General features: G+C 47.3%; 2 protein-coding genes across 2 annotated transcripts in view; one reads left to right on the top strand and one right to left on the bottom strand.

The window, feature by feature from the left end:
* Positions 1-12,277, bottom strand: part of MAP3K11 (mitogen-activated protein kinase kinase kinase 11) — a 30,495-nt gene extending 18,218 nt beyond the window's left edge. The window contains exon 1 of the mRNA XM_053369646.1: positions 11,451-12,277. Within this exon, the coding sequence (XP_053225621.1) occupies positions 11,451-12,144 (694 nt within the window). The 5' untranslated portion in view covers positions 12,145-12,277. The remainder of the gene's footprint in view (positions 1-11,450) is intronic.
* Positions 1-18,599, top strand: part of PCNX3 (pecanex 3) — a 139,465-nt gene that overhangs the window by 64,376 nt on the left and 56,490 nt on the right. The window lies entirely within an intron of this gene.

Here is an 18,599-nt window from a genome sequence, read left to right as displayed (position 1 = left end):
TCCCTTTGTGATGTGGTCCCGATTCGGCTTCCTTACTCTCACCTTTTTAAAGCAGGTACATTAAACATGATCGTGCATTTAACAATGTGCAGCTTGCCTGTTAGAAAGCTGTTGCCTGTTCTGAATGGCTGCCAGATAGAAATAAAGAAAATGTCCAGCTCTCAAAAAGGATGCTCTCAAAAACCCTAACTGGAGATGCCAGGGATTGAAATGGCAACTTTCTGTATGCCAAATAGATGTCTTCCCACTGAGCCAGGGGTGCCAACTTGAGTAAAATATTTGGGGGAGGGCAGGTAAGCCCAGCCCCCCCATAATCAATCACATATTGGGGCTCACCCACACCATTTGAATGGCAATGCCCATCAACCTTGGGGGGCTTGGCCCCCTCAAAAACTTTATTGGGGGAGGGCGAAGGGACTTTGGCCCCTAGGAGCTGTCACACTCTTCCTTCCCTCCTCCTTGCAGATACATACAGGCAAAAGCCCTTTGTACACATCCACCTAGACTTAAGTCCATTTCAGTACAGTCATACCTTGGAAGTCGAATGGAATCCGTTCCGGAAGTCCATTTGACTTCCAAAACATTGGGGAACCAAGGTGCGGCTTCCGATTGGCCGCAGGAAGCTCCTGCAGCCAACCGGAAGCTGCAACGGACGTTCGGCTTCCAAAGAACGTTCACAAACCGGAACAATCACTTCCGGGTTTGCGGAGTTTGGGATCCAAAACGTTTGCCTTGCAAGGCGTTCGACTTCCGAGGTACGACTGTATTTTGGTTATGAATAAACCAAATAATCCCTAATGCTACTTGAAACAGAGCTGCCTTGCCATACCTTTCTGATCTGACATATTTGGAATTGCAATCTATCTGCCTTACCTAACGCGTAAGCGGCTTAGTGTCTCATGTCTGACAGATGCTGCAGAGCATTATAAATACAAACACCACCACCCAATAAACAGAAGAAAGCAAGCCTGTCTCCTTAATCCAGCTGTACGAGCACAGGATACGGTGACCCAAGACTGCACTCTGCACGTCATCAGAGGCACTGCTGTTGCCGTTTTGTACCTCCCAGATCCTGGGAAATGGTTATGGGTGTCTCCCTCTGAGACACCCAAAAGGACTCCCTGCCCCCCACGTTCCTTTAGTACCAGTTGGGAGCACCGATCCCTCTCAGCCCTGGCCCTCAGCTACAGCCCACAAGCCCTTTCCGCAGCCCTGGCTGCGAGGCAATCCCAGCCCCGCCGTTCTGGCTGGGCTTTGGCCCCATGACCCGTAGGCGACTCAAGCATTTCCCTGGGACGCTGCGTCACTGAGCGCCCCATTGTGTGTGGCGCTGGCAGGAGAATCGGTCCATTGTTCCGTTGGGCTGTAGGGAAGGGGCTCCCCTGACAGAAGTACCCCAAGAAGGCACCCTCCCCGCCCCCAACAGCTGCTGCTGCTGCTCTGAGGCCTAGACGTTTTTCCCTTCCCCAGTCAGCCGGGACAGAGAGGAAGCCTGAGCGAGAGCGAGCAGGAAGCCACTGGGGAGGAAGTGAAGGGACCAGATCTCTGCTACAACCACTGGGCCATTGTTTAAGAGAGGCTGGCGAACAACTCTCTCTCTCTCTCTCTCTCCCTCCCTCCTCTGCCTTGAAAGAACACCCTGCGCAAGGAAAGCCCTCTTTAAAACAACACCACACCCTCCACCGACATCCACAGCCTTCCTAGAGATCCCGGAGTGAGGTCTGCTTACCAGCACCGTCACACAAACACACACAACTTATTAAGTCTTCTCCCTACATACCCACCCAAATCGCTTTGGTCTGTGGAACTGGCACCGATTCAGGTGCCACGTAACACTTATTCCACATTTGTAAGCAATCCATCTTTTAGCGTGGCAGCACCCACACTTCAGACCTTCCAAGTGCCCCTGTTTTCCAGGGACAGTCCTGGATTTACAGAAGCTGCCCCAGTTTCTGATTTGACCCTGGGATGTCCCGCTTTTCCTTAGGAAAAGAGAAACGTTGGAGGGTATGGAGTTATGAAAAGAAAGAAAAAAACCAAGCCAAGGAGATAAGTAACTATACAACCTTTCGAAGACTTCTGAAGGGAGCCCTGTGTAGGGAAGTTTTTAAATATTTTATTATGCTTTTATATAAGTTGGAAGCTGCCTGGAGTGTACTCTAGTGCTTTAAATGTATTGTGTGAATATTGTTCGGGAGACCACTAGGTTAATTCTACCTATGAATTAACCAGCACACTACTTTGTGTTCATGGGCGGCCCACTGAGTTTTTACTTGGCAGCATAAAGGACTAGAAATTTGTCTCTTCTCCCCTCAAAAAGGCAGATTTCTCAAGGAACTGCAGTATCAGTTTTAATTGATTTTAATACTCTGGAACATCATGGTGAAGGGCAGGTAATAAATATATCTAGGGTTGTCGTCAACAACTATGTTTTCCTCAGGATAGACTCATGGGAATAAATGGTCCTAAGCTAGTTATGGCTATGGATTTCATTGGATCATAGAATCATAGAATTGCAGTGTGGAAGGAATCCCAAGGGTCATCTAGTCCAACCCCCTGCAATGCAGGAATCTCAGCTATAACATCCATGAGAGATGGCCATCCAACCTCTGTTTAAAAACCTCCAAGGAAGCAGAGTCCACAACCTCCAGATAGGTCTACTCAGAATAAGACTCAGATGGAAAACAACCTTGAACAATATTATTAGTAGTATTATTAGTAAGTAATATTATTTGTAAGTATAATACAGGGGGAGTTATTGAGGCAGCTACAGAGTGACTTGCCCTTCCCTCCTCAACTAGTAAACACACAGAGAAACACTTATGCCTTAGCTGGATGGTCTGCAACAGCAGAGCAAAGCCTTGGAACATAAGGAGGATATATATGTTACACAGAAATCATCTTGCCTCTCACATGGACGTTCAATCACATGCACATAAACAACCTCAGGGTCCCTACTTGTGATTCTACTGCCAAGGATTGCTGCTTTACATACGAGAGAGTTCCCATGGTGATTATTGCACAATTGGCGCGCGGGGGTTTTCTGCTTGTGATTTCACAACTCCCTGGCCTCCGCAACTGTCTGGGAGTTCTGGCTCACAATTCCAGGACAGGAGAGAGAACAGGCAGAACTGAGATCCTCACCTTGGTGCAGGGGTGGGATGAGTGGGAGTGCAGAACGACTGTGCCAGCACCACAAGAGGAGTGGTAAGATGTTTAAAGGCACACCAGCGACAGCAGCTGCCGCCACCAATTCAAAAGTTGACACCTAAGTCGAGAATCCCCACACAGACGCCTCACTGGAGTGCGCAGGCAAGTACAGTGTTGTGGTTAGTGTGTCAGACTAGGAACTGGGAGACCAGGGTTCAAATCCCCACTTGGCCACGGAGATCCCTGGGTGACATTGGGTGACACTGGACCTACCTCATAGGGTTGTTATGGTTACCTTGAGCTCCTGAGAGAGAAAGGTGGGATGGAAATGCAATGCAATAAAATTAAAAAATGTCGGATCTCAGGTCTCACACAGCCATGGTGGAGATGGTGGGGTCCACCTCTCACAGGCTGTGTCAGGCTGCTATCAGCACATATTTTCATTTTTCATTTGGAATATTTGCATCCCACTTTTTCTGCAAAGGGCCCTGGCAGTGGATTGGTCCACATGTCGCTTTCAACAATGGCTAAACTTAGCTATGGTTTGAAGATGAAAACACAGTGCGCCTACGTGTGTGGTTGAAATGATGAGCGCTTTCCTCGTCCCCTGATTCTGCTGCCCTGCCAAGACTTGCTGTGTTAAAAACTCAAGTATATAAGCCAAATGACTCCTTAAACCAAGGTTGCAGTCGCCAAAAGAGAATGTCTAGTTGCCATTTTAGGGCAAGACGGCTCTAAAGTCTTCTTTTTCATGGACTCACTGTGACTGATTCTCAGTTAAACATCCGGCTGCTTCAGCTGACAACCTTGAGCTAGCTTAAGAACTTTTGAGAACTTAAAGAAGAAAAGTCACTTGATCCAGGGACAGTCCGCATATCTATCGGCCTATTCCGACCTCTTTTTCTTAACGCTGACTGCTCCTGCTCAGGCTGCACAGATAAAGCAATTTGGTTCCTGAAATTCATTCCAATTGTGAAGATAAAATGTAACTGATAAGAATTCTACAGGGTGGGGTATTAGTGTGTGAAAACAGTCCAGATCCAATGATCCCCAGATGGTAGAGATGTCAGGCGCCATCCTGGTGCCCAGGCACCTTCACTTGGTTGCAAGTGGTCAAAACCCAGGTGCAAAATGCGCCTGGCCCCTGGCTAATTTCGAACACTGTCAGCAACTACTCCCTACCTTAATGGGAAGTGGTAACACTCAGGATTAGAAGGGTAAGCTCCCCTTTCCACCTTCCCACTGCCAGCTCTCTCTATCTGTCTATCTCTTTCTACAACCTCCACCTTTCTTTGCCTGGCAGGTTGCCAGGGAATAGGCAGATTTCTCTTGCCAGAGGTCTGGACTGCTTTCTTGCATAGGGCTTTCCTTCTCCCCTTCCATCATTGCATCTGCTTCAGCTGTTCCTGCCTTCCACTCCCCACTTTTTCTCCTCCTCTCCCCCTCCCAGGCTACTGTCACCCACATGACAATAGACTGAGGGCCACATGAAGCCAGTCCGAGGGCCACAAGCTCCGCATCCCTACTTTTAGGTCTCGTTGGCGGCTGTCCTCTGCCATCACAAGCGCAGTGGGTGGTGATCGGGGAAAGGGCCTTCTCTGTGGTGGCAGCCTGGTTGTGAAATACCCTCCTTAAGGAGGTGTGGGTGAGGCCTACTCTGATTTGGCTTCTGCATGGGGCGAAGATGTGCTTTTAAAAACTACAGCAACAGCTTTTAAGAATAATTTTATCTCTTGGCCTTGCTTTTCAGCTGCTGCGTTAAATGGTGGTGCTTCTCTAACTCTTTCAATTGCATTTACGGTAAGACACCCTGGGAATTCACTGAAGGGGGCTGGAATTCATGTTACGAAAATAAAGAACGGTGTTTGAAGCATTGCCATCCAGCCCCTATAATATTGTGGTGTAAAGCTGAAAGTGCCACTTTGCCTGGGTATAAAGAAACTCTCCTCTCTGTTAGCAAACTGGAGCACTGAAAACAGGGGTGAGGGCCAAGCCTTGGCTCAAACTGTGTTTATTATTATTATTATTATTATTATTATTATTTAAATTTGTACACTGCCCCACACCCATAGATCACAGGGCAGTTCACAACATACCGTAGCAACTGCCCTTTCCCCAGTCAGCTCCTCAGGGCTTGCCATTAAGCCAAACCAACACATAGTTTTCATGTATTGATGAAGTCATCAATACATGAAAACTCTGTGTTGGATTGGCTTAATGGCAAGCCCTGAGATCTACTGAAGATCCTTCGTGGAGCAAGGGGTTGCACGAGATGACCTCCACGAAGGATCTTCCGTGCAGCATGTTACAGTGACACAACCCTGACTGACAGCCACTCAGCTTCTGGGATTTAACAGCCCCTGCAAAGGAGAGCCCACCTGCGACTCTCAAGGCAGCCTGGTTCTCTGTCAGACAGCTTATGCCACTAGGACCTTTCTCTTAATCTTTAGCCAAAACCTTCTTCCCTGCTGTTCCCAGACCCAGGGCTCTACACCTAGACTTCCAGAACAACAGTTAGCAAGGCCACATTCATACATTTAAAGCACTATGATACCACTTTAAACCATGGGTAGGCAAACTAAGGGCCGGGGGACAGATCCGTCCCAATCGCCTTCTCAATCCGGCTTGTGGACGGTCCAGGAATCAGCATGTTTTTACATGAGTAGAATGTGTCCTTTTATTTAAAATGCATCTCGGGGGGGGGGGAATGCATCTCTGGGTTATTTGTGGGGCATGGGAATTCATTCATCGCCCCCAAATATAGTCTGCCCCCCCCAAGGTCTGAGGGGCAGTGGATTGGCCCCCTGCTGAAAAAGTTTGCTGACCTCTGCTTTAAACAGTCATGGCTTCTCACAAAGAATTCTGGGAGCTGAGGCTTGTTAAGGGTGCTGAGAGTTGTTAGGAAACCCCTCTCTCCTTCCCAAGGCCACCATTTCTAGTGCTACCTGGGAAAAGAGATTGACTGTTAAACCACTTGGAAAACTGTGGCCCTGGGAGGGAAATAGAGGAATAAAAGCTCTCAGCACCCTTAACAAACACGACTTCCAGGACTTTTTGGCACAGAAATCACGACTATAAAGTAGTATCACAGCATGGTGTGAAGGTGGCCTGAGTCTGCTCTGTCTTCTGCATGACGGACAGCCTTTCAGATATTTGAAGACGACTTTCATGCTGCTTTCAGCTATTGCCAGATGATTGAATATGAATGACAAATTTACACACACACACACATACGCATAAGACCTGGAATAAAGAAGGGAGACCCTATAGACAAGCAATTGTTGTCCTTTGAGAGGAGTCGAAAGGAATTTGAAAGCGGGATCACGGGTTGGGGGGTGTACCTACTCCTTCCATGTTCACCTGTGTTAAACAGGTTTGGCAAGTTTTTCGTATTCCCCCCCCCGCCCACCCCCGCAAAACTTGTTTGATCAGAAGTGACAGTAGGAAGAAAGAAGTTTGCATGTGTGTGTACATCACAGGAAGCGAAATCTCTCTCCCAAGCCACCTCCAACTGACTTAAAAATGACTGTCTACGTCAGAGCTTTCCAAATACTGTGTCACGACACATTATCGTGCCGGCTGCAGTGTGGGCTAGAATGAGAGCTTGCTGGTAAAGCTGAATTACTGGTTTGCTAGTAGAACTGAATTACTGTGTCATGAAATGATGCGTGTCTAAAAAGTGCGTCACCACCATGACAAGTTTGGAAAGCTCTGGTCTACGTTCTGTTACGGTAGCTTATATTTCTATAGAGAGGCGGATGGCAAGGTTTTTTGAGCCTGTTAGGAGAGGCTATACCATAGCTGTCAACCTTCCCTTTTTTTGTGGGAAATTCCCTTATTCCAGCGCCGTTTTCCACTGCTTCCCACTGCTATCTCGGATTGTTAGATATCCCGTAGACTATCCCCGGAACAGGGGAAGGCTGCTGATCCCTTATTTTTGAGGCTGCTTATTTTGAGGCTGCTTATTTTCAAATCTGAAAGGATTTGAACAGGATGCCCTTCTATCAAATTCCAGATGCTCCACATCCTCCTTTGTGTGTTTTTGCCAGGCTGGAATGTGTCATTCAACTCTGAACATGCTTCTTGATGAAGGATACAGTGCAGTGTGTTGAGTGTGTGTAGAAAATACCGTATTTTTTGCTCTGTAAGACTCACTTTTTCCCTCCTAAAAAGTAAGGGGAAATGTGTGTGCGTCTTATGGGGCGAAGGCAGGCTGCGCAGCTATCCCAGAACCCAGAACAGCAAGAGGGATTGCTGCTTTCACTGCACAGCAATCCCTCTTGTTGTTCTGGCTTCTGAGATTCAGAATATTTTTTTTCTTGTTTTCCTCCTCCAAAAACTAGGTGCGTCTTGTAGTCTGGTGCGTCTTATAGAGCGAAAAATACGGTGGCTGATTATACAATGGTAAAATTAACATTATTTTTGCTCCGCCCACTTTTGCTGCTAGTCCTGCCTACAAGGGGCATGTGACCCCAGAAGGGAACATGGCTCATAGGCTGAAAAGATTCCCTATCTTGTGCCCTAGTGGGATAGTTCAGTTGGTTAGAACATGGTGCAGATAACGCCAAGGTTGCAGGTTTGATCCCCATATGTGACAACTGCATGTTCCTAGGGTTGGACTAGACCAGGGGACAGCAAACTTTTTCAGCACGGGGGCGGTCCACTGTCCCTCAGACCTTGCGGGGGGCTGGAATATATTTTGAAAAAAACAAATGAACAAATTCCTATGCCCCACAAATAGCCCAGAGATGCATTTTAAATAAAAGCACACATTCTACTCATATAAAAACACGCTGATTCCTGGACTGTCCACGGGCCGGATTTAGAAGGCGATTGGGCCGGATTCGGCCTCCGGGCCTTAGTTTGCCTACCCATGGACTAGACCAGGGACGTCCAACAGGTAGATTGTGATCTACCAGTAGATAAGTGGACGTTCTGTGGTAGATCACTGGTAGATCAGTGGCTCCTCCCAAAGAAACTCAACAACTTTGACCTGAACCCCCCAAAATGTGGTAGATCACTGCCAGTTTTTAACTCTGTGAGTAGATCGCAGTCTCTTGGGAGTTGGCCACCCCTGGACTAGACGATCCGCAGGGTCCCTTCCGACACTACAATTTGATGACAGCAGCATTTGTCCTTGCTTTCAGGGAAGTAATCATTCTTAGGATAGGTGAGGCCACTGAGCCAGGAAGATCTGCGGGCCTAAAATATATGCATATATGCCAGTTTGCAGCATTCTGTCACACTCAGGGGTGACCAAGAAATGAGGAGGACAGTGCTTTGCACACAGGTGCAGGATGGATGCTTATCATCTACTCCCTTCCCAACTTTGCATTCAAAGGCAGCTCCCATTTAGTCCTATATTTGGAGGAATCCTGTTGCAGTGAACATTCCCTGCCATATACGGGCTTGTCCTCCTCTCACACCGAGCCTGACATAATGGTGGGCATTTTGCAAACAGTAATAACTACAATTTAGGGAACAAATTGCTAGGTACTGTTCCCACAGCGTAAGAAGCAGAGCTGCCGGATTAAGAGCAAAGGCTCACCTCTTCCAGCGTCTCGTTCCCCATGGTAGCCAAACAGATGCTCCCCATTTAACCCAGAATTAAATTCTTTAATACAGAATTAAATTCATTAACCCAGAGTTAAATTCATTAATCCAGAATTAAAACAACCCTGCAAGGCGTGATTCTCATATGACCGACGGAGGCGGGCAGTTGGGATGGGACTAAGAAAACAGCCATCATCCGATCAGCTTTGAAACAGGAACCCTTCCATCAGTTGCAACCGGCACAAGGGAGACGACTCTGGCCATCTGCCTATCTGCGATGGAGAGGTGCGGGCTTCTGCTGCAGGAAGATTTGCTTTCAAACAGATCAAAGCGAGAGTTGCTTAGGGCGAGGGCTGCAATGGTATGGTACAAAGTTCCCCCTCTTAGTCATTTGGTGGTCCTTTTTATCCATTGTTGCTGTTTTTTAATTGTATATATTGCTTGTTTTATGTTGCTACGACCTGTTGGCTAATGCAAATAAAGTTTATTTATCTATCTAAAAGTTCCCCCTCCTTGTCCCTGGTTTCCCCTCCCCAAATCTACAGCTGGAGGAAGCCGAGGGCCTGGAGAGAGAGAGGAAAAGGCTTCAAATCATCAGGCTCTTGTTTGCATGGAAAGAAAAACATTTATCTCGCCCTCACAAGAGGAAACGACAGTGTAGAGTTAGTTTCTGGGAGAGGGAGAGAGAGAGAGAGAGTGTTGCTGTCACTTCCTTCTAGCTTTGGGTCATTGAGGTCACACTCGTTTGCTGTCTGGTGGCAAAACTCCGGGAGGAGAACAGTGAGAGGGTGGCAAATAGAACTTCATTTCCCAAACTGGACTTGCTAGTTCTCATGCCTGCCTCCACCTTAAGTTCACCTCTTGAACTAAGGCAGGTGGGAGGGGTAAAAATGTGTTTACTTGGCGGGGAGGGAGGGACAGTACTCTGGATGTGCTCAGAGGCACCCTTGCTTCTCATGTCCCAGAACTGAAGGATGGTTCCAGGCCAGATTCTGGCTTAAAGGAAGGCTCCTTTCCTGTGCCTTCCAAAACCTTCCTGACCACTGAGCAGCTTGCCCCTTCAGGGAGGGATGTGGCTCTGTGGTCAAGTGCCTGCTTTACACACAGATGGTCCCAAGTTTAAACCCTCAATATCTCCTGTTAGGCTGGGAGAGTCCCCTGGCTGAAATCTTGGGAGAGCAGCTGCCAGCTAGTGCAGATTCCTACACTTCACAGGGATGGACTAGATGACCACTGGGCTGCATTCCAAGTCTACAATTCTATGTTTCTATACTATACTGAGCTAGATAGATCGATGGTCTGACTTGCTATACAGCAGCTTCCTACATTCCTATTGCTGCATATACACCATAACTTAAAAGCAAATAAAATCCCGGGAACTGTAGTTTACCCCTCAAAGAGCAACAATTCTCAGCACCCTTAAATTACAGTACCCAGGATTCTCTAGGGGGAACAGGTGCTTCAAATTTACGGTGCATATTCCTTATCAATGGCTTCTTTTGAGAGTGCTGCTTGCTCCCAGTACACCTGTTCCAGAAGTCACCTTTTCTTGCCTTCATTCACCCCCCCCCATTTTTATTTTACACTTGAAACACTAACAACATTTCAAATTTTAGCGCCACTGCTGAAAGGAAGGCTTTCTGTGGTTCCCACCCCCTGTGATGCACAATCCCTAGCGGGAAGTTATATTTCTACACAATGGCACAAACCACCTGCTAGATCGTGTACCCCAAAGCTAAAATAAATAAGGAAGGACATAGCTTAGGCCATAAAATTGATGCAACTTGGAATTGCAGTTTTGACATTTATTATCAAGGCTTAAGGAAGGAATGGGGAAGTTCTTCCCCGCATTAAGGTCGCATTCCTTCGTGGCCAATGCTCTAGGTGCTGCGTGCCAGGGGTGGGAGGGGCCAGATGCGAAAGTAGGCAGAGCAATGCATGTGACGCTCAGCTTTGTGCAGTAGGTTGCATTCTGGGCACATAAAAGCCAAAGGCAATTGCATGGCTCCCACTTCCCCCACATATTCCCATCCGGTACCCAGGCAAACAAGACACCTTCGCACAGTCCAAAGACAGGCAAACCAGGCAAAACGACTCAGCTATGGCACAGAGCAGGGCTGGTGAGGGCTATGGCCTTGGGTGAGGTTCAAGGGCCAGACAGAGAGGTCCTGGGGGCCGTATTTGGCCCCCAGGCCTGATGCTTCCTGTTCCTGGCTTACAGTGTCCTCATTTTCTTAAATACTGCACTCAAATCTGCAAGCAGGGTGGTGCCTTGGGAACTGACCATCACCTCTGTCGAGCTGCTGAGGCTTTCCTTGTTTCTGCACAACAGCAAACATTTGATTAAGAGGGGAGAGAGACAGAGCCTTTTCCAAAGTGGCACCCAGAAGATGCCATTCTCTCCCAGAAAGGTCTGCCTGGCCTCCTCCCTGTTCATCTTTAAGCTGGCATTTAAAAACGAGATTATTTCAACAGGAATGTTCTGAGTTAATTTTCCATGTTCCATTCTTATTTTCCCTTCTCGGTTGTTCTTCTTTTCATTATTGTCAGTTTACAGCTCAGTTACATTTTCTCACGTTTCGTTCCACTGTTCGATCTTAAGATATCTTTACGTGAGGAATTTCAAGCCGAAAGGAGGGGATGTGCATTTTTGACATGAACTAACCAACAAGCTAGATTTGTTCAGGCAAAATATATGCAAATATATGCGCAATTCCCTCACCACCAATCCCAACCCTCCTACTCACTGTTGTTGGATTTCAGGTCGCGATGAATGACGGGCACGATGGCTTCGCAGTGCAGGTACTGCATCCCGTGAGCGATTTGCACGGCCCAGTTGATGAGGATGTGGGGTGGGATCCTGCGGCCGGCAAGCATGCGGCTGAGGGGACCCCCAGCCGCATATTCCATCACCAGGCACAAGTTGGGCTCGCGGAGGCAAACGGCTTTGAGGGCGATGATGTTGGGGTGCTGCAGCATGGCAAAGAGCCGGGCCTCTTGCCGCACTCTCTCCGACGTGGTGCTGATGTCCTCGTCCGGATCCTGGCGGGCGGCCTTCACCGCCACCAACTCCCCCTTCCAGCTGCCGCGGTACACCTTCCCAAAGCCACCGACCCCAATCACTTCCTCCAGCCTCAGGTCCCGGAAGTCGGCCTCAGGGGGGCTCTCAGGGCCCGCGTAGCCCCCCGTCTTGGGGGACACGTAATTGGAAGGGAAGATGCCCACTTGGTTGTTCACCTTGCCGGCCCACCAGCCTTCGTCCCCAGAGATGGCGGCATCCCACGAAAGCACCTCCACCAAGTCGCCTTTCCGCAGGGTCAACTCGTCGCTGCTGGCGGCCTCGTAGTCAAATAACGCCGTCCAGACGGGGTTGGCGTAGGCCGTGGTGCCCCCGCTCCGCGAACCTGGCCCCCAGGCCACTAGTGGGTCCTTCCGGAACATGCTTCCCAGGGGCTCCTTGGGGTCCTCTGGGCCTCATTGGTCCAAGGCGCCCCACATCTAGGTCACTAACATTGCCTTCCTCGCCACTTCCCACAGGGTCGAGACCATCCAGGGGGCCACAGGGGCGTTCAGCAGGGAACTCCTGCCTGCCAAAACCCCCTCCCCTCAAGGAAGCAGGATCCAGCCCTTTGAGTTTATAGACTCCTCTCAACGAATCCGGGGTCAGAGGCTCTCCATCGCCCTCACCAGTTGTAGGAAGACCGTCCCGTCTAGTCTCTCCCACAGAGAACAGGGGGCCGCTCCCTAAGGCCGGTTTCCTCCCAAGCGGGCGGGGAACTCGCTAGGGGGGCCCCCGTCGAACCCGCCAACGCGATCCGATGTAGGCAGTGGTGGTCGTCCCCGCGTCGTCCCCACCCTGGCGTCTTGCCTGCTCTTCTCCCAAGGCACCCTCCGTCCGAGGCTCTCCAAGCGGATCTGCGCCGCGATCAGCTTCCTTATCCAGTCCCGTCCGGTCCCTCCCCTCGAAGCTTCCCGGCGAAGAGGCGCCCGGATCCGCGGAAAGGACTCGCTCGCTAGCCCCGTTTGGAAGCCGGCGCTGGGACGGGCGGAGGGCAGGCAGGACCCCCGTCACACAAGGAACCCGTCCCGTCGAGGAGGAAGCCCCGGTGGCGCGCCTGCCTGGGCTTTGTACCTTCGCTTCGCTCGGTCCTGGGCAGAAGTGCCGGACGGAGCGAGGCAGGGAAGGCAGGGCAGGGGAGGGGTTTGAATTCCTCGGCCTGCCCCGGGGGAGGCGGGTCTCTCTCTCTCTCTCCTGGGTGGAACAAAAGGCAAGGGTGCTTTCCAGAGAAGGGTCAGCTCCGGCCTCCAGAACGCGGGGGCTCTTGCTTTCCAGATCCGTGGGATGGGATACATAAAACCATTGTCTCCCTTCCCAGGGGAGTAGCTTCGTTTGGTGTAAAGCTTGCGCAGGCAAGCTTTGGAGTCCAACAGCACTCTTGGGCTTTTTCTCTCTCCCGGCGCAGCGTTCTGTGAAAATCGAAACTCTGCGCTCTCCTGCAGCTCACGACAATCAAAGGAAGACTTCTAAAGCCTCTGAACCTCCTCTGAGAGACCAGGTCCATAACTGACTCCTGAAGAAAATATATACAAGAAGGGAAATCGGGAGAGCATGGGGCACACTGACTACAGTGGGATGGATTAGGGCAGGGATGGCCAACCTGTGCCCCTTGGGGTCTTATTGGGTGTTACTGCTCTGCAGCGCCAATCATTGGTGATCATTGATACGATATGATACTCTTTATTGTTATTGTCCCATACAGAACAAGGAAATTGAAAAATCTACACAAGACATTCAAAAACTAACAAGCCAGCTATCCCAACCTGGTTAGCCCCCTAAAAACTCTGGCTAGTTGGGGCTGATGGGAGTTGAGTCCTCCAGCATCTGGAGATCACAGGTTAACTACTCCTGGTTTGGTTCCCAACAGCCTTGAAATTAATAAATATGCATTATTTCTAAATAATTGGATCCTTCGCTGATAAGTGGACTGTATCAGAAACGGCAAGAAACCACGAGCATTATTAGACTCCCTAAGCCTAAGAGAACTGTGGGAACAAGTCTTAGAGCCTGAAACTGACTATAAAGTTGACTATAAATTGTATTGTTTCACTGGTGATTTCTTAATTATTTTATACAATTTATGTTGTATTTGTGATGTTCAGTTGCATGTTATGTTATTGTTATTGTTTGTACGCCGCTTTAGGATTCATTTGAATGGAAAGCAGCGTAGAGATATAATAAATTGAATAAACCAAACTAAATCTGGAGCACGATACCATTCCAGTCCGTTTCATCCCAAATGAGAGAAAATTTACCCAGATTAATTCATCGATGATACCTGGCTCAACACAGTCTTAGCAGAATATCAAGTACCAATAGCCTACTATGCTGGAGAGGCTGCTGAGTCAATTTCCAATTTCCATATGTTGTGGTCCTGTGAGAAGATACAGAAATTACAGAAAAATATATTTTATGAAATGGGACTTAACCATGGGTCAGAAACTAGACCTAAATCCCAGGATAGCATTGCTACCCATTTTTGATGAGGGAAGTCAAAATGTAAAACATTATGGTTGGGGTCTTTCAATACCATCTGATATATGATTGGTATTGTTTGCTGTTGTTATTTCATTCTGTTACACAGTATATTACACACCCTGCCCCCTTTGTTATTTGCCTTTTTTCCCCAGTGCCTATCTATTTTTGTAGGTTACAAAAATTTGATAAAAAGTTGGGGGGGGTGATTAAAAAATAAATATTTAAATTTTTACTATCTGGAGTATTTCAGCTTGAAGCTGAAAAGATATAGCTAGAAGGTAGAAAGATTTGAGCATGGGTGGGCAAACTGAGCCCTGGGGGCTGGATCTGGCCCAATCGCCTTCTCAATCCGGCCTGCAGACGGTCCGGGAATCAGCGTGTAGAATGTGTGCTTTTATTTAAAATGCATGAGTAGAATGTATGCTTTTATTTAAAATGCATCTCTGGGTTATTTGTGGGGCATAGGAATTCGTTCATTATTTTTTTTCAAAATATAGTCCGGCCCCCCACAAGGTGTGAGTGACAGTGGACTGGACCGCTGCTGAAAAAGTTTGCTGACCCCTGGATTTGAGAAACAACTTGCTATTTGAATGCTTCCAGCAAACTTGGGCAATTGTATTGATGGGGAAATAACACAAAAGGTGAAAAACGAACAAATTTAAAAAGAAGAAAAATTACAAGCAAAATGGCATCCTTTTATTAAAAACGTAGCACAAAAGGAACATCAATGGCAACCACTAGCCATGCATGACCTTCTGTGGAATCACATAAAGTGATACCACAGACCCCCCCCCCAAAAGAGGATTCCAGTCATAAGAAGAACAGAGATGGTTGTAGGTATATGTAACTTTTATGTTTATGTTATATTTAGGTAGGCTTGCCATACGTCAAGTAAATTCCTGACATGTCCTGTTTTTTGGGTGTAAAAATAGCATGGGGGGATTTGCTGAATCAGCAAAATGTCAGGGAAAACCCAGATGTATGGCAAAGCGATCAAAAAAGCAGCAGAAACTTAAAATCACTATTTTAACTTTGTGGGTGTCAGGAATTTTACTTTTTAAAATATGGCAACCCTATGTTCTGTTCTGCATTGTTCTGATTTTGTCAGAATTTCTTTCTTTTCTTTTTTAAAGATGCCTGCAGGCTTACAATCAAATACTGAAAGGACTAGGGAAAATTTGAGCATGAACCCAGACCTAGAACATTTTAAAAATAACAATTGACGATTACAAGGGGTGGGGAAAATAATTTATGGGAACCTCTAATGCTTCTGAGCATAGTGAAGATGTGTCAAGAAAGATCACACATCTAGGATTTGACATTTCTCATTCTCTGAAACTGATCAAGCAGTAACTCCCTGTCTCCTCCTCTGCTTGCCAGGTTCCCAAGCATTTGGGGGCAGAATTTCTGGGTAGATGTTTCCAGCAGGATTGTGCTTCATTGACTCAAGCTTTTCTGATTGCTTTTTGGAAAATAGCACAGAGCTCACAGCAGACCTTGAACCTGTGGCCTTGGGGCATTGATGGGGCAATCATCAAGGAGGGAATTGTGGGAAAATGAGCTATTATCCCTGCTCTTCCGGTTTCATTCAAACACAGGAAAGGCTGAAGCAGATCATGTGAGTGATTTCCTGTATACAAATGCCTGGGCTGGGCTGCGCTGTTTTGGTTTGAGCAAGTTCAGGGTTAAGCTTTGTCCTTTTCCTTTTATTGCTCCAGTCCTCAGGCCAAATCAAGACTGTGTGGAGTCAGTCCTATTCCAGTGTGAGACATTCCCTCAGCTCATCTTCTTTGTTTGAGAATCACCTCTCTCTAATTCTCCTTTCTAGAAAGAAGGGAAGTTATTAGCACTCACTTCAGTTGGTTAGAGCATGGTGCTGTTTACACCAAAGTTGCAGGCTCAATCCCTATATGGGACAGCTGTATATTCCTGCATTGCAGGGGGTTGGACTAGTCAGGAGTCAGCAAACTTTTTCAGCAGGGGCCCCTGTCCACTTTTTCAGCAGGTCCACTGTCCCTCAGACCTTGTGGGGGGCTAGACTATATTTTGAAAAGAAAAGAAAAAAAAGAATGAATTCCTATGCCCCACAATTAACCCAGAGATACATTTTAAATAAAAACACACATTCTACTCATGTAAAAACACCAGGCAGGCCCCACAAATAACCCAGAGATGCATTTTAAATAAAAGGACACATTCTACTCATGTAAAAACACACTGATTCCCCGACCGTCCGCGGGCCGGATTTAGAAGGTGATTGGGCCAGATCTGGCCCCCGGGCCTTAGTTTGCCTACCTATGGACTAGAACTAGATGATCTTCAATCTCCCTTCCAACTCTATGATTCTATTATTTATTTACAGTTGTGCTGGTCAATCCTCAATATATCCAAGTGGGGCTGGACATCACAAAACCCAGCACAATTTGGGGTTTCTACCAGCCTGAGACTTGGGGAGGACAGATGATGGCATTCTAAGGCACTTAATATGCAGGCATCTCCATAGAGCAAAAAGGGAAGGTACACTTTCAGTTGTGGAATCCTTTTCAGACCAGTAAGGCTTGTAGTCACACAGCCAGTTGCAGCAAACACGTTGTACATTGGGTTTCTGTTAAAATCCCTGTTGAAGGGATAATCTCTGGCAGAGTAAACTGGAACTACGAATACAGTGCCACTTTTCTGACCTCATATCTCATAACTTACGGCACACAGACAAGCGAATATGGTGTCACAACCCATGTTTTCAATGTCACAGAACCCCTCTGACATGTTACTGTGATTTATTACTGTCTGATTTGGAATCGGCAGGCAGGCATGGCTTTTCATCCTTTATTTCCACATCTCAGACTTGACAGTAGAATACAAATCATTAAACATAAAAAAAGACTGAAGTTTAGATAGCATTCACTATTAGGAATCAGTTATTCTAGGAACGTTGAAACCATATGTTTAAGTGAAGAGTTACGGCATATATTTATGCATACAACGAAAAGCATGGGAATTGTAAAAGTTCAGGGGCCTGGCTTAAATTTTACACTGTGTAAGCAGAAAACATGTTCTACAGTCTCATATTGTGCTGCTTTACAACTTTTATGTCAGATCCACACCATATATTTAAAACAAAAAGTGCATTTAAAGCACATTACTTCCCCCAAAGGATCCTAAGAACTGAAGTTTCCTCCTCACAGAGCTACAATTCCAAGCGTCCTTGTTGTTTGGTCATTTAGTCGTGTCCGACTCTTCATGACCCCATGGACCAGAGCACGCCAGGCACGCCTGTCTTCTACTGCCTCCTGCAGCTTGGTCAAACTCATGTTTGTAGCTTCGAGAACATTGTCCAACCATCTCGTCCTCTGTCGTCCCCTTCTCCTTGTGCCCTCCATCTTTCCCAACATCAGGGTCTTTTCCAGGGAGTCTTCTCTTCTCATGAAGTGGCCAAAGTATTGGAGCCTCAGCTTCAGGATCTGTCCTTCCAGTGAGCACTCAGGGCTCATTTCCTTCAGAATGGAGAGGTTTGATCTTCTTGCAGTCCATGGGACTCTCAAGAGTCTCCTCCAGCACCATAATTCAAAAGCATCCTTAACAAACTGCAATTCCTAGGACTCGGGAGGGGAGGGGTGTCATGTGCCTTAAATGTGATTTGGATGTGTTTTAAGTGTATGGCGTGGATCTGCCTCCATGTATCCACACTTTCCTCTCGTCCTTCGGTCCTAAACATCTTCCCTTGCAGGGCAAGGGAGCAGAGTAAGTCAAACCAGAGAGACAGCTGATCAGCTGAAGTCTTGATAGCTCCTCCTTCCCTTTCCATCTCTCTGACACACACAAACACAAATGTGTGCCGAAGCCTTCACAGCAGCACCCCATGCTAACATGCACGGCAACATGCAGCAACATATCCTATGCACACAGCAACATACATGGCATGATATGGTATGATTTTTTATTTATACACCACCCAAAGCCCCCCAAAGTGTGAGCCACATTAATACATATGAATATGAAATAAATACACACTAAAGATACCATGCAAACAATAAATAAAAAATATAAAATGAGTATGTCGTATCCAAGCATGCACAGGAACACATAACCTACCGCACAGGGTTGTTGTGAGGATAAAATGGGGAGGAGGAGAGCTACATACATAACTTGAGCTCCTTGCTTCATGCAACTTGGGCTGTTCATGGTAGAGTGAGATTTGAACCTCGGCTTTCCTAATTCCTCCCCCACATCTCTTAATCTTGTCACACTTACTTAGTAAGCACCTTGCATTCAGAGATCTGTTGTTTTCCAATCTGGTATAGCCAAGTGATTTAAAATAACAACGGTAAGGAAGTTTCTCCTTCAAATGCAGCTTCAGCCA

This window comes from Podarcis raffonei, chromosome 16 (assembly GCF_027172205.1).
Source record: "Podarcis raffonei isolate rPodRaf1 chromosome 16, rPodRaf1.pri, whole genome shotgun sequence".
Classification (NCBI taxonomy): domain Eukaryota; kingdom Metazoa; phylum Chordata; class Lepidosauria; order Squamata; family Lacertidae; genus Podarcis; species Podarcis raffonei.
This window is presented reverse-complemented; position numbering and strand designations above follow the sequence as displayed.